This window comes from Hemitrygon akajei, unplaced genomic scaffold (assembly GCF_048418815.1).
Source record: "Hemitrygon akajei unplaced genomic scaffold, sHemAka1.3 Scf000048, whole genome shotgun sequence".
Classification (NCBI taxonomy): Eukaryota; Metazoa; Chordata; class Chondrichthyes; order Myliobatiformes; family Dasyatidae; genus Hemitrygon; species Hemitrygon akajei.
Window position 1 is genome coordinate 860,029 of NW_027331934.1, and position 13,166 is coordinate 873,194.

The following is a 13,166-nucleotide window of genomic DNA, read 5'->3' on the forward strand; positions in this document are numbered from 1 at the left end:
GAGCTCCGACCCACTGTTGCAGTGCACAGGGTGCGGGGGGCAGCAGAAACCTCAAATAAAACTCGAGTCCGGCACCAGGACAGGAAGTTACAGCGGTTTATTGATTTCATCATGACAAATGTAAATTAAACAATGTGTGAGCTGCTGACGTGCGGGAATAAATAAGCGGCTCCCGACTCACTCACAGTCACACACAATTAACTGACCGGCGACAACGAGTGACCGGTTGAATAATCAGTCCCGTTTCTCACCGTCACTCTGCATCGGGGAACCGATGATTATAAAATCACACTTCAGGGCCGTGTCCGGGATCGCTGCAGATCCAGGGTCACTGCCGAGGGATTTGTCCATTTAACATCATTATATCGGCCAGGCTGCCGAATGCACCGTCCTCAGCAAAGGAAGCAAAAAGATTCTCTCCCGGGAGAATCCCACCCCGAGACATTGGAGTCCTAGACGGAATCCTGCCCCCCGGTTCTCACGTGAAGGAGTTTCGAAATGCACATCCGCGGAAGGTGCGTCGCTGGAGAGCAGGCGGAAATACGTCACTCCGAGCGAGACTGGCGCCGTTCCATTAAAACCGTTGGCAATTAAACCAGGCGCGCGGCAATAAATGGGAGGGCGGGGAATTGACCAAAATGCCACTATCCCGGCGGGCGGGGATGTTCACACATTCAGATGTTCACACGGTCACTCTCAGTCCGGGTCTGGGTTCCTGCAGACATCTCAGTTCCTTCTCCCCGGCCTGACTGAACCGATTCCCGTCCAACCTGAAACAGATGGGAGAATAAAGTTGAAATAAACAGATTACACAACAGTGTCAGTAACAGGGGACCGGGGTTAATGTTTCAACAACACTCACAGACAAATATCACCAGAAAACCCGCGGATCCGCTGATATTTTATCACATTGAACATTAACACAAACACTCACTCGATCAGCTCCAGACTCGGGAGGGTCAGTATGAGGCGGCGGAGAGCGGGGACAGATCGGTCAGTCAGCGAGTTGAAACTCAGGTTCAGCTCCGTCAGTGATGGGTTTGTACTGAGAGCGGAGACGAGATCCTCGGCACCAGAATCTGTGAGACCGACATCCCTCAGCCTGGAGATGAGAGAGAGTGAGGGTGAAGGACACAGAGAGACAGGAGACGGTACAAATCCCCAGTGTTAATCAGGATCACAATTACTGATCACATTAATGTTCAGTGTCAGACACCCAGTGATTGTAAACACAATCTCCCACAATCTGATACTTACTGAAGTTTCTGTATTTTACACTCCAGGTTCCTCATCGCCGCAGACACCAGTTTCACTCCTGAATCTCCCAGGTTATTTTCCCCAAGTCTAAACACAAACAGACAAATTGATGAACAAAGTGATTCAAACCGTGGGTCTGGGGTAATCTCTCTCTCTCATATATTTAAGGAAACATTAAACCCTTCAGTAAATCACTGTTCGGAGTTCCCATCACTGTCAATGCCTCTCTCTGACCAGTTCCAGGGTATTCGCCGAATGTCAGTAATTTAGTCTGTCGGTGTGACCCTGTAAACTCCACATATTCTGTCTCATTCTCCGATGGTTAGAAATCTGTTTCTGATGTGAGAGAGTCGGGAGGGGCAGGGATGAAAGTCCCGAGGGATCTCACAGGAGGAAGGGGATGAGGAACAGATATCACAGGAGGAATGAAAATGGGAAAGGGAGATCCCACAGCAGGAATGGAGCTAGGAAAGAGATAACTCACAGGAGGAATGGAGATGGGGATGTGATCCTACCGGAGGAAGGGGGTGGGAACGAGAGATCCCACGTTAGGAAGGGGGAATGGGGAACGAGCGATCCCACAGGAGGAGTGGAGATGAGGAAGAGATCTCCCACAGAAGAAAGGGGGATGGGAAAAATAGGTCACATAGGCGGAAGGAGGGTGGGGAAGAGAGATCGTACAGTAGGAATGGGGATGGGGAAGACAGATCCCACTGGAGGAAGGTGAATGAGGAAGAGAGATCCCACAGGATGAATGAGATGGGAAACACCGATCGCACAGGAGGAGGGGGATAGGGAGGAGATCCCACAGAAGGAATAGAGCTGACTAAGAGAGATCCCACAGGAGGAAGTGGAATGGGGAAGAGAAATCCACAGGAGGAAGTGGATGTGGAAAAGACTTCCCAAAGGAGGAAGGGGAAAGGGAAGAGGTCGCACAGAAGGAAGGGGGATGGGGAAGAAAGATCCCACACCAGGAAGGGAATGGGGAAGGAAGATTCCAAACGAGGAAAGGGGATGGGGAACAGATATCCCACAGGAGGAAAGGAAATGGGAAAGTGATATCCTACAGGAGGATTGGGATCCGACAGGAGGGAGGCAATTTTTATCCCACAGGAAAAACGGTGATGGAAAAGAGAGTTTCCACAGGAGGAAGGGAGATGGGAAAGAGTGATCGTACAGGAGGAAGGGACAAGGGGATAAGAGATCCCACAGGAGGAGTGCAGCTGGGGAACAGAGATCCCACAGGTGGCAAAGAAATGGGGATGAGAGATCACACCTGAGGAAAGCAGCTGGGGATAAGATAGCACACAGTAGGATGGAGATGGGGAACACAGATCACACAGGAGGAAGGCGGATGTGGAAGGGAGGTCGTACAGGTGGAAGGGGGAAGGGGAGGAGAGATCCCACTCGAGGAAGGGGATAGGGAAGAGAGACCGCACAGAAAAAATGTGAATGGCGAAGAAAGATCCCACACCAGGAAGGGGATGGGGAAGGAAGATTTCAAACGAGGAAATGAGATGGGAAACAGAGATCCCATGGGAGGATAGGAAATGGGGAAGAGAGATCCCACAGGAGGAAGGGGGATGAGGAAGAGAGATTGTACAGGAGAAAGGGGGAAGGGAAGAATCGATCCCACAGGAGGAATGCAGCTGGGGAACGGAGATCCCATAGGTGGCAGAGAAATGGAGAAGAGAGATCACACCTGAGGAATGGAGCTGGGGATAAGATAGGATGGAGATGGGGAACACAGATCAGACAGGAGGAATATCACACAGGAGGATGTGGGAAGGGGAAGAGAGATCCCACAGGAGGGGGATGGGGAAGAGAGACCCCACAGGAGGAAGGGGGATGGGGAAGAGAGATCCCACAGGAGGGGGATGGGGAAGACAGACCCCACAAGAGGAAGGGGGATGGGGTAGAGATCCAACAGGACGAAGGGGGATGGGGAAGAGAGATCAAAGAGAAGGAAGGGGGATTGGGAAGAGAGATCCCACAGGAGGTAGGGGGATGGGGAAGAGAGATCCCACAGGAGGAAGGCGGATGTGGAAGGGAGGTCGTACAGGAGGAAGGGGGATGGAGAATAGAGATCCTACAGGAGGAAGGGGGATGGAGAATAGAGATCCTACAGAAGGATGGGGATGGAAAAGGGAGATTCCAAAGGAGGAAAGGGAATGGGGAACAGAGATCCCACAGGAGGAAGAGGAATGGGGAAGAGAGATCCCACAGGAGAAATGGATCTGGGAAGAAAGATCCCACAGCAGGAAGGGAGATGGGGCTGAGTGATCCTACCGGAGGAAGGATTGGGGCGGGAACGGGAGATCCCACATTAGGAAGGGGGATGGTGAACGAGTGATCCCACAGGAGGAATGGAGCTGGGGTACAGAGATCCCACAGGTGGAAGAGAAATGGGGAAGAGAGATCACACAGGAGAAATCGAGCTGGGGATGAGATATCCCACAATAGGAAGGAGTTGGGGAACACAGATCACATAGGAGGAAGGCGGATGTGGAAGTGAGGTCGTACAGGAGGAAGGGCGAAGAGGAGGAGAGATCCCACAGGACAAAGTGGATTTGGAAGAGATCCCTCAGGAGGAAGGGGATGTGGAAGAGACACCCCGGAGGATGATGGGGAATGGGGAAGAGAGGACCCACAGGAGGAAGGGAGATGGAGATGAGAGTTCCCATAGGAGGAATGGGGATGGTGCAGAGAGATCCCACAGGAGGAAGGGGATGGGGAACAGATCCAATAGAAGGAAGGGGAATGGGGAAGAAAGATCCCGCACCAGGAAGGGGTGGGGAAGGAAGATTCCAAAAGAGGAAACGGGATGGTCAAGAGCGATCCCACAGGGGGAAGGGTTTGGGTGAAGAGAGATCGTACAGAAGGATGGATGGGATGCTGAAGCGAGATACAACGGGATTAAGAGGGACGGGAACGAGAGTTTCCAAAGTAGGGAGGGCCGTGGGCAATTTTAATCCCACAGGAGGAAGGGGGAAAAGGAAGAGTGATCCCACAGGGGAAAGGGGGTTGGAGAAGAGTGATCACACAGAAGGAAGGATGAGATACAGAAGAGAGATCCCACACGAGGAAGGGGTATGGGGAAATAAGATTCCACACGAGGAAGAGATGCGGAAGAGTGATGCGACAGGAGGAAGGGAGAATGACGAAGAGAGATCCCATAAGGCGAATGGATCTGGGGAAGAGATATCCCACTGGAGGAAGGTGATGGGGAAACGAGGTCCCACAGAAGGATAGAGGATAGGGAAGAGAGATCACACAGGAGGCATGGAGCTGGGAATGTGATATCCCACAGGAAGAAGGAGATGTGGAATACAGATCGTACAAGAGGAAGGGGATGGGGAAGAGATATTGTACAAGAGGTATGGAGCTGGGAAAGTGATATCCCTCAGGAGGAAGTGAGATGCGGCTGAGTGATCCTACCGGAGGAAGGATTGGGGCGGGAACCGGAGATCCCACATTAGGAAGGGGGATGATGAACGAGCTATCCCACAGGAGGAATGGAGATGAGGAAGAGATATCCCAGCAGGATGGCGGATAGGGAAGAGAGATCCCACAGGATGAAGGGGATGTGGAAGACAGAACCCAACGCAGGAAGGGGAATGGTGAAGAGAGATCCCAGAAGAGGAAGGGGATTTTGAAGATTTCCGACAGGAGGAATAGAGCAGAAGAAGAGAGATCCCACTGGAGAGAGTGGAATGGGGAAGAGAAATCCACAGGAGGAAGTGGATGTGGAAAAGACTTCCCAAAGGAGGAAGGGGAAAGGGAAGAGGTCGCACAGAAGGAAGGGGGATGGGGAAGAAAGATCCCACAGCAGGAAGTGAATGGGGAAGCGAGATTCCAAAGGAGGAAAGGGGATGGAGAATAGTGATCCCACAGGGGGAAGGGAAAGGGGGGAGAGAGATCCCACATGAGGAAGGGGAATGAGGACGAGAGTTCGTACTGGAGGAAGGGAACGGGGAGGAAAGATCCCACAGGAAGAACGGAATGGGGAAGAGATTCAACAGGAGGAAGGGGAATGCGGAAGAGAGATCCCACAGGAAGAATGGATCTGGGAAAGGGATATTCCACAGCAGGAAGGGAGATGGGGCTGAGTGATCCTACCGGAGGAAGGATTGGGGCGGGAACGGGAGATCCCACATTAGGAAGGGTGATGGTGAACGAGCGATCCCACAGGTGGGAATGGGGAAGAGAGATCACACAGGAGGAATGGAGCTAGGGCTGAGATATCCCACAGGAGGAAGGAGATGGGGAACACAGATCACACAGGAGGAAGGGGGATGGGGATGAGAGTTCCCACAGGAGGTATGGGGATGAGGAAGAGAGATCCCACAGGAGGAAGGGGGTTGGAGAAGATAGATTCTGCAGCAGGAAGGCGGATGGGGAGGAGAAATCCCACAAGAGAAAGGGGATTTGGAAGAGATCCCACATAAGGAATAGACCTGTGGAAGAAATATCCCACAGGAAGAACTGGAACGGGGAAGTTAAATTCCACAGGAGGAAGGGAATGTGGAAGAGAGTTTCCCTAGGATGAAGGGAAATGGGAAAGAGAGATCCCACAGAAGAGGGATGGGGAAGAGAGATACGACAGGAGGATGGGTATTGGGGAAGAGATATCCAACAGCAGGAAGGAGATAGGGAACAGCGATCCCATAGGAGGAAGCCGATGTGGAAGAGAGATCCCACAGGAGGAAGGGGAATGTGGAAGGGAGATCCCACAGTACGAAGGTGATGGGGAGGAGAGATCCCACTGGAGGAAGGGGCTTTTAGGAAGAAAACTCCGACACGAGGGAGGGTTGTGAGCAATTTTGATCCCACAGGTGGAAAAGTGATGGGTAAGAGAGGTCCGACAGGAAGATTGGGGATGAGGAGGAGAGATCCCACAGAAGGAAGGGTATGTGGAAGAGAGATCCCACAGGAGGAAGGCAAATGGTGAATAGAGATTCAACAGGAGGAAGGAGGGTGAGGAAAATAGATCATACAGGAGGAAGCGGGAGGGGAGGAGAGATCCCACAGGAGGAAGGGGAATAGGGAACAGAGATCCAAAAGATGGAAAGTGAATGGGAAAATGAGTTCCCATAGGAGGAAAGGGGATGAGTAAGAAAGATCATATAGGAGGAAGGGAAATTTGAAGGTCAGAACCCACAGGAGGAACGTGGATGAGGAATAGAGATTCTGGAAGTGTAAGGGGGAAGGGGAGGAGACATCCCACAGGAGGTAGGGAATGGGGAAGATATCCCAAAGGAGGAAGTCGAATGGGGAAGAGAGATCACCCAGGAGGAACGGGGACTGAGAGGAGAGATCCCACGGGAGGAGAGGGGATGGAGAAGAGAGATTCCACAGGAGGAACGGGAATGGGGAAGACAGATCCCACATGAGGAAGGGGGTTGTGAAGAGAGATCGCTCAGGAGGAATGGGGATTGGGAAGAGAGATCCCACAGGAGGAAAAGTGTTACCATGTAAGGAAGAGATGTCCCACAGGAGGATCGGAGGGAAGAAGGTGATCCTGGAAGATTGATTGTACGGTATGGGTGTTATGAACCTAGGATTATAATCGAGGACATTTGCCCATGGAGTCTGGCTATCTGGTAGTGAGCACAGTCACACAGGTTGACTGATGGTGATAGTCACAAACGGTGAAGGGCAGGGGAGGATAATCTCACAATGGTATTTTTTTCCTTCTCACTGGGAAAGTCTGCTGACGGTCTCTTGTCCCTCATAGGGAAGGGAGTGTGAATCTCTGACCCACCTGCTGCAGTCAGTGTCGGTCTGGGTGTCAGTAACAGTGAGAAAGAACATTGTCAATGGACGTGTCACAGGCAGCGAGAAACACGGGCATTCCTGTGATTTACTACCATTAAACCAATGGTCGTTGTTCACCGATCTGATGAAGTCTCCAATATCCCTTCACAAGGAACCACAGAACCCTCCCGTCCTTGGGGAATTACCGACCGATCCCCTGGGCATTTGTCACAGTTCTTTACTATTTGATTTATTACAGTTTTACACAAACACTTTTACAATGAAGCAACACAATGGAACAGTTTCACAGTTCACAGTGAGAAATAAATCAAGTTACCTCAACTCCTGGCACTTGTGCAGCCCGGGTCCCAGCCTCTGGATTCCTTCACACTGAATATAGCAGAGCTGCATTTGAAGGGATTTTATTGTGTCACAGAGTCCGATGACACGAGACAGGACGGCGCAGTCAATCGGGGTCAACGCAATCCCATTGAACGAAAGTGTTTCCACAGATTCCAGTGCGGCCTGAGCCAGTCCACGATTCTGAGACTCAAACAGGTAGTGCAATGTGTTCAGGTGTCTCCTTTTACTCCTTTTAGCAGCTTCACTCCCCGTGTTTCCACTCTGGCGTTCAACCTCCTCCTTCACCCAGTCAATCACCCGGCAGGTTGTTTCATGAGGAAATGGACCCAGAAACTCCTCCAGGCTCCGAGCTGTCATTGGGGAGGAGAGACCAGCAACAAAACGGAGAAATACCTCAAATCGCCCATCTGTCGTGTTGTGGGCTTCAGTGAGGAATATCAGGATATCCCCAGGATGTGGATTCAGGAATTGTGCGACTGCAGCTACAAACTCTTGGATGGTGAGGTGTGGGAATGTGTACACCACGCTCCGGGCAGAATCCTCTCTCTCCAAAAGTTCCATCAGGAACCCGGACAGGAACTGGGAAGGCTGCAGATTGTACTTGATCAAATCTCCATCTGTAAACACAATCTTCTTCTCAGACACTCCTCTGAAGGCCATCTGACCAACCCTGAGTAACACATCACGGGGGTTCTCAATCTCACGGCCGTGGTTTTTCAGGATGTCGTAAATATAGTAAGAGTACAGTTGGGTGATGGTCTTGGGAACTCGCTGCGGGTCCCTGACTCTTTGTGTGAAGAAGGGGCCCAGTGCCAGAGCGAGGATCCAGCAGTAGGAGGGGTTGTAGCTCATGGTGTACAGGATCTCGTTCTCCTTCACGTGCTTGAAGAGAGCTGCCGCCACCGTCTGATCTTCAAAATGTCTGATGAAATATTCCTTCCGTTCCTCACCAACAAATCCCAGGATTTCAGCCCAGATACTGATCTCTGCCTTTTCCAATAAATGTAACGCAGTGGGGCGGGTGGTCACCAGCACTGAACTCCCTGGGAGCAGCTTGTGCTGGATTAAACTGTACACAATGTCAGACACCTTGCACTTGAATTCAGGATCTGTGCATGTGGACCGAGGTTCTGTGTCTCTCCGACTGTCATCAAAATCAATTATGTCGTTGAATTCATCCAAGCCATCAAATATAAACAGCAATCCCTCTGGGTTCTTCCAGACCTCTCTCAGGATATTCCTGAAGTAAGGATATTGATCCAGAATCAGTTCCCTCAGGTTTATTGTGCAGTTAATGGAGTTTAACTCCCGGAATTTGAAACTGAAGACAAACTGGAATTGTTGGTATATTTCCCCCTTGGCCCAGTCATAAACGATCTTTTGTACCATTGTTGTTTTCCCGATCCCCGGGACTCCGGCCACTGCTGCCGAACTCCCAGATTTGGATTTACTTCGGGAAAAGCTGCTCTGGAACAGCTGATCCATCCGGAGTTTTTCCAGGTGTCCACGGAGAAGTTTTTCTCTCCACTCCTCGTGGTCTCTGCCTCTTGCCAGCAGCTCATGTTCCACCAGTCTCCGATCTCGAACAGTAGAAATGACCGTGAGCTCAGCGTATCGATCAACTAGCTGGAAAACCTTCACCTTCTCCCTCATCAGGATCGTGTTCGCTCTCAGTGTTTCAGTTTGTGTCCGCAGAGACTCCTTGTGTTTCTGTTGAACATCTTCCATGGGAACAGACAGTGGACAAGCTGTTAGATGCCTCAACTCAGAACTCAGTATTTAAGCACACAAGAGTCATCTCAAAGCTGTTGCATTGATTGGATTTGTCAATGGATGTTCGCACAGTAAAGTAAATTCGATTAACAGACCCCTGACTGGACAGAGAGGCCTGGTCCAGATAAACACCAGATCATCACATTCCCACATTAACTGTGCTGTGAAGGTGAGTATTTCCCTGGTAGTTTACTGACCCCCGACTGTCCCGTACTGGACATCCTCGCACAACTCTCACACCCTGGATGGGTGTGTGGTGTCCCACAGTGTGCCAGCACCCTGTCAGATGTGAGGTCTCACAGGCTGTCAGGACCCTGTCTGAGGTGTGTGGGGTCTCACAGTGTGTCAGGACCCTGTCAAGCGTGTGTGGTGTCTCGCAGTGTGTCTGGACCCTGCCAAGTGTGTCTGAGGTCTCAGAGTGTGTCGGGAACCTGTCAGGGGTGTGTGGGGTATCATAGTATGTCAGAACGCTGTCAAGTGTTTGTGCAGTCTCACAGTGTCTCAGGAACCTGTCAGGGGTCTGTGGGATCTCACAGTGCGTCTCGACCCTGCCAGGTGTGTCTGGGGTCTCACAGTATGTCAGGATCCTGCCAAGAGTGTGCGTCAACTCACACTGTGTCAGGAACTGTCTCACAGTGCATCAGGATACTGTGAGGTGTGTTCGGTGTCTCACAGTTTGTCAATACCTAGTAAGAGGTGTGTGATGTCTCACGGTGTGTCAGGACCCTGCCAGAAGTGTCTGGCTCACACAGTGTGTCAGGATCCTGTTAGGCGTGTGTCGGGTCTCAAAGTGTGACAGGACCTTAACAGGCATGTGTGGGCTCTCACAGTGCGGCAGGACCGTGTCAGGGGTGTGTGGGGTCTCACAGTGTCTCAGGAACCTGTCAGGGGTCTGTGGGATCTCACAGTGCGTCTCGACCCTGCCAGGTGTGTCTGGGGTCTCACAGTATGTCAGGATCCTGCCAAGAGTGTGCGTCAACTCACACTGTGTCAGGAACTGTCTCACAGTGCATCAGGATACTGTGAGGTGTGTTCGGTGTCTCACAGTTTGTCAATACCTAGTAAGAGGTGTGTGATGTCTCACGGTGTGTCAGGACCCTGCCAGAAGTGTCTGGCTCACACAGTGTGTCAGGATCCTGTTAGGTGTGTGTCGGGTCTCAAAGTGTGACAGGACCTTAACAGGCATGTGTGGGCTCTCACAGTGCGGCAGGACCGTGTCAGGGGTGTGTGGGGTCTCACAGTGTGTCAGGACCCTGTCAGGTTTGTGTGGGTTCTCAGAGTGTGTGAGGACCCTAACAGGCGTGAGTGTGTCTCACAGTGTGTCAGCAACCTTTCAGGGTTGTATGGGGTCTCGCAGTGTGTCAGAACCCGGTGGGAGTTGTGTGGGGTTACAAGGTGTTTTAGGACACTGTCAGGGTTGTGCGGTGTCCCACAGTGTGTCAGGACACTGTTAGGTATGTTTGTGGCCTCACAGTGTGACAGGACCCTATCGGGGGTGTGTGGGGTCTCACACTGTGTCGGAACCCTCTCTGGGTTAGGTGCGGTTCACAGTGTGTCAGGACCTAAGAGGGGTGTGTGGGGTCTCACAGTGTGTTGGAACCCTGTTAGGGGTGTGTGGGGTGTCACAGTGTTTCGGTGCCCTGTAAGGGGTGTATTGGGTCTCTCAGTGGGTCCGGACCCTGTCAGGGGTGTGTGCGGTCTCACAGTGTGTCAGGAACCTGCCAGGGGTGTCTGGGATCACACAGTGTGTCAGGATCTTGTCAGTGGTGTATGGGGTCTCGCAGTGGGTCAGAACCCAGTCCAGGTTGTGTGGGGTCTCACAGTGTGTCAGGACACTGTCAAGGGTATATGGGGACACACAGTGTGTCAGAACCCTGTCAAGAGTGTGTGGGGACTCACAGTGTGTCAGGACCCTGTCAAGAGTGTGTGGGGTATCACAGTGTGTCAGTACCCTGTCAGGTACGTGTGGGGTCTCACAGTGTGTCAGGACCCTGCCAGGAGTGTGTGTGGTCTCGCAGTCTGTCTAGATCCTGTCAGAGAGGTGTCAGATCTCACATCGTGTCAGGACCCTCTCAGGGGTGTGTGGGGTCTCTCAGTGGGTTCAGACCCTGTCTGGGGTGTGTCTGCGGTCTCACAGTGTGTCAGGATCCTCTCAGGTATGTGTCGGGTCTCACAGAGTGGCAGGACCCTAACAGGCATGAGTAGGTTCTCACGGTGTTTCAGGACCTTGTCTGGTTTGTGTGAGGTCTCACACTGTGTCGGGACCCTAATAGGCGTGAGTATATCTCAAAGTGTGTCAGGACCCTATCAGGGGTATGTAGCGTCTCACTGTGTGTCAGGACCCTGTCAGAGGTGTGTGGGGTCTTACACTGTGTCAGGACCCCGTCCGTGGTGTGTGTTTTCTCACAGTGTGTCGGGAACCACTCAGTGGTGTGTGGGGTCTCACAGTGTGTCAGAACCCTAGCAGGGGTGTGTGGGGTCTCACAATGCGTATGGACCCTGCCAGGGGTGTGTCAGGTCTCACATCCTGTCTGGATCTTCTTAGGGGTGTGTGGAGTATCACAGTATGTCAGCACCCTAACTGGGGTGGGTAGGATCTCACAATATGTCAGGACCTTGTCAGGGGTGTGTGTGTGGTCTCACACTGTGTCAACGCCCTGCCAGGTGTGCGTGGGGTCTCAGGACCCTGTCAGGGAGTGTGCGGGCATTCCAATCAAGTATTCGGGAGTAACAGACACAGTAAGAAAACTTAGATTTTTGAAATGTTTAGAGAATGTGACAGTGGTAGAAATAATGTTCTTCAATAATCAGGGAGAGAATCTGTTTCATATTCAGAAATGGGTGTGGGAATTTCACTGCCGTGACTGTTCCCTCGGCAAACAGCATGAAGAACATTGAAGAACAAGTTTGCAGGCAAATTGTCGAGAATTACCAAATCCTTAGTGTAGGAAAATGGAGGGGTTTTATTGTCTGAATGTGGACTGGAAAAGCATTAACACAGGTGACAGAAACGAGAGCAATTTGAAAACTTTATCTGATACCATTTCAAAACTAACATCTTTTGGACTTTGTTCTTGGAAATGAGACAGGCTGAATGAGGGTGTTGGCCAAGATTCCTTATATTACTGTTCAAGGGCTTCGAGTTATCAGTTAAAACATGGACTAATGTAAGATTAATACTTTTTACAATACCTTCTTTGCTTCGCTCTCTCCTCTAATAAATGTGCAGTTGAGTGATCCAACTCAGTCTGCGATGATGAAACCTTACACTCACTTGAGCCCATGTACTGCCCCGGGCTCCATTTTCACCGACACAATGTGCTTACGGATGTAGTGAGTTTCTTATCCAGACGATCACAATTTAATTAATTACAATATTATTTATAGATATTTTCAGTCCTTTCCACCTCTTTGCCGCAAGCTTACAACCCTCGGTTTCTCTGCCCTAACTTCCATCTCTCACACTTCCACAGTATCCACCACACATCACATCAATTTCAGCTTCTATGGACAGAGCTGAGGATTTTTTCCCCATCACACCCTCAGTAACACTGTCTCCTGATGGAATTCCCAGGATTATTAAGTGGGAAATTGAACGGGATAACTTTAGCAGTGTTTGCACTAAGACGTTGCAGATGTGAACAGAGTGGGGTTCATCTGCTGTTATGGGATTAAACAGAATAGTTGTCGTGTTAACACGAGGAAATCTGCAGAAGCTGGAAATTCAAACAACAACACACACACAATGCTGGTGGAACACAGCAGGCCAGGCAGCATCGATAGGGAGAAGCGCTGTCGACGTTTCGAGCCGAGACCCTTTGTCGGGACTAGTTGCAGTGTTACCTGCTTTTCTCATTAAATGGATGCTGTCATTGTTATTCTGCGACGGGAACTTCAATGGATTCCCAATTCTAAAAAAAAAATGATAACCTGTAGGAGCTGAGGGAGTTTAGAAAAGTGATTTAGGATGAGGGCTATTCCGGGGGTTGGGTGGTTGTAGGGATATAATTTCACCT

At 51.0% G+C, this 13,166-nt stretch overlaps 2 protein-coding genes across 5 annotated transcripts in view; one reads left to right on the plus strand and one right to left on the minus strand.

Moving 5' to 3' along the window:
- Nucleotides 1-13,166, plus strand: part of LOC140720923 (uncharacterized) — a 443,642-nt gene that overhangs the window by 176,325 nt on the left and 254,151 nt on the right. The window lies entirely within an intron of this gene.
- The window catches only part of LOC140720965 (NACHT, LRR and PYD domains-containing protein 3-like), a 32,605-nt gene continuing 19,521 nt past the window's right edge, over nucleotides 83-13,166 (minus strand). For all 4 annotated transcript variants that reach the window (XM_073035837.1, XM_073035836.1, XM_073035838.1 and 1 more), the window contains 4 exons: nucleotides 7,352-9,098; nucleotides 1,258-1,344; nucleotides 935-1,102; nucleotides 83-770 (listed from right to left, as the gene is read on the minus strand). In XM_073035837.1, the coding sequence (XP_072891938.1) occupies nucleotides 683-770; nucleotides 935-1,102; nucleotides 1,258-1,344; nucleotides 7,352-9,098 (2,090 nt within the window). In that variant the 3' untranslated portion in view covers nucleotides 83-682. The remainder of the gene's footprint in view (nucleotides 771-934; nucleotides 1,103-1,257; nucleotides 1,345-7,351; nucleotides 9,099-13,166) is intronic.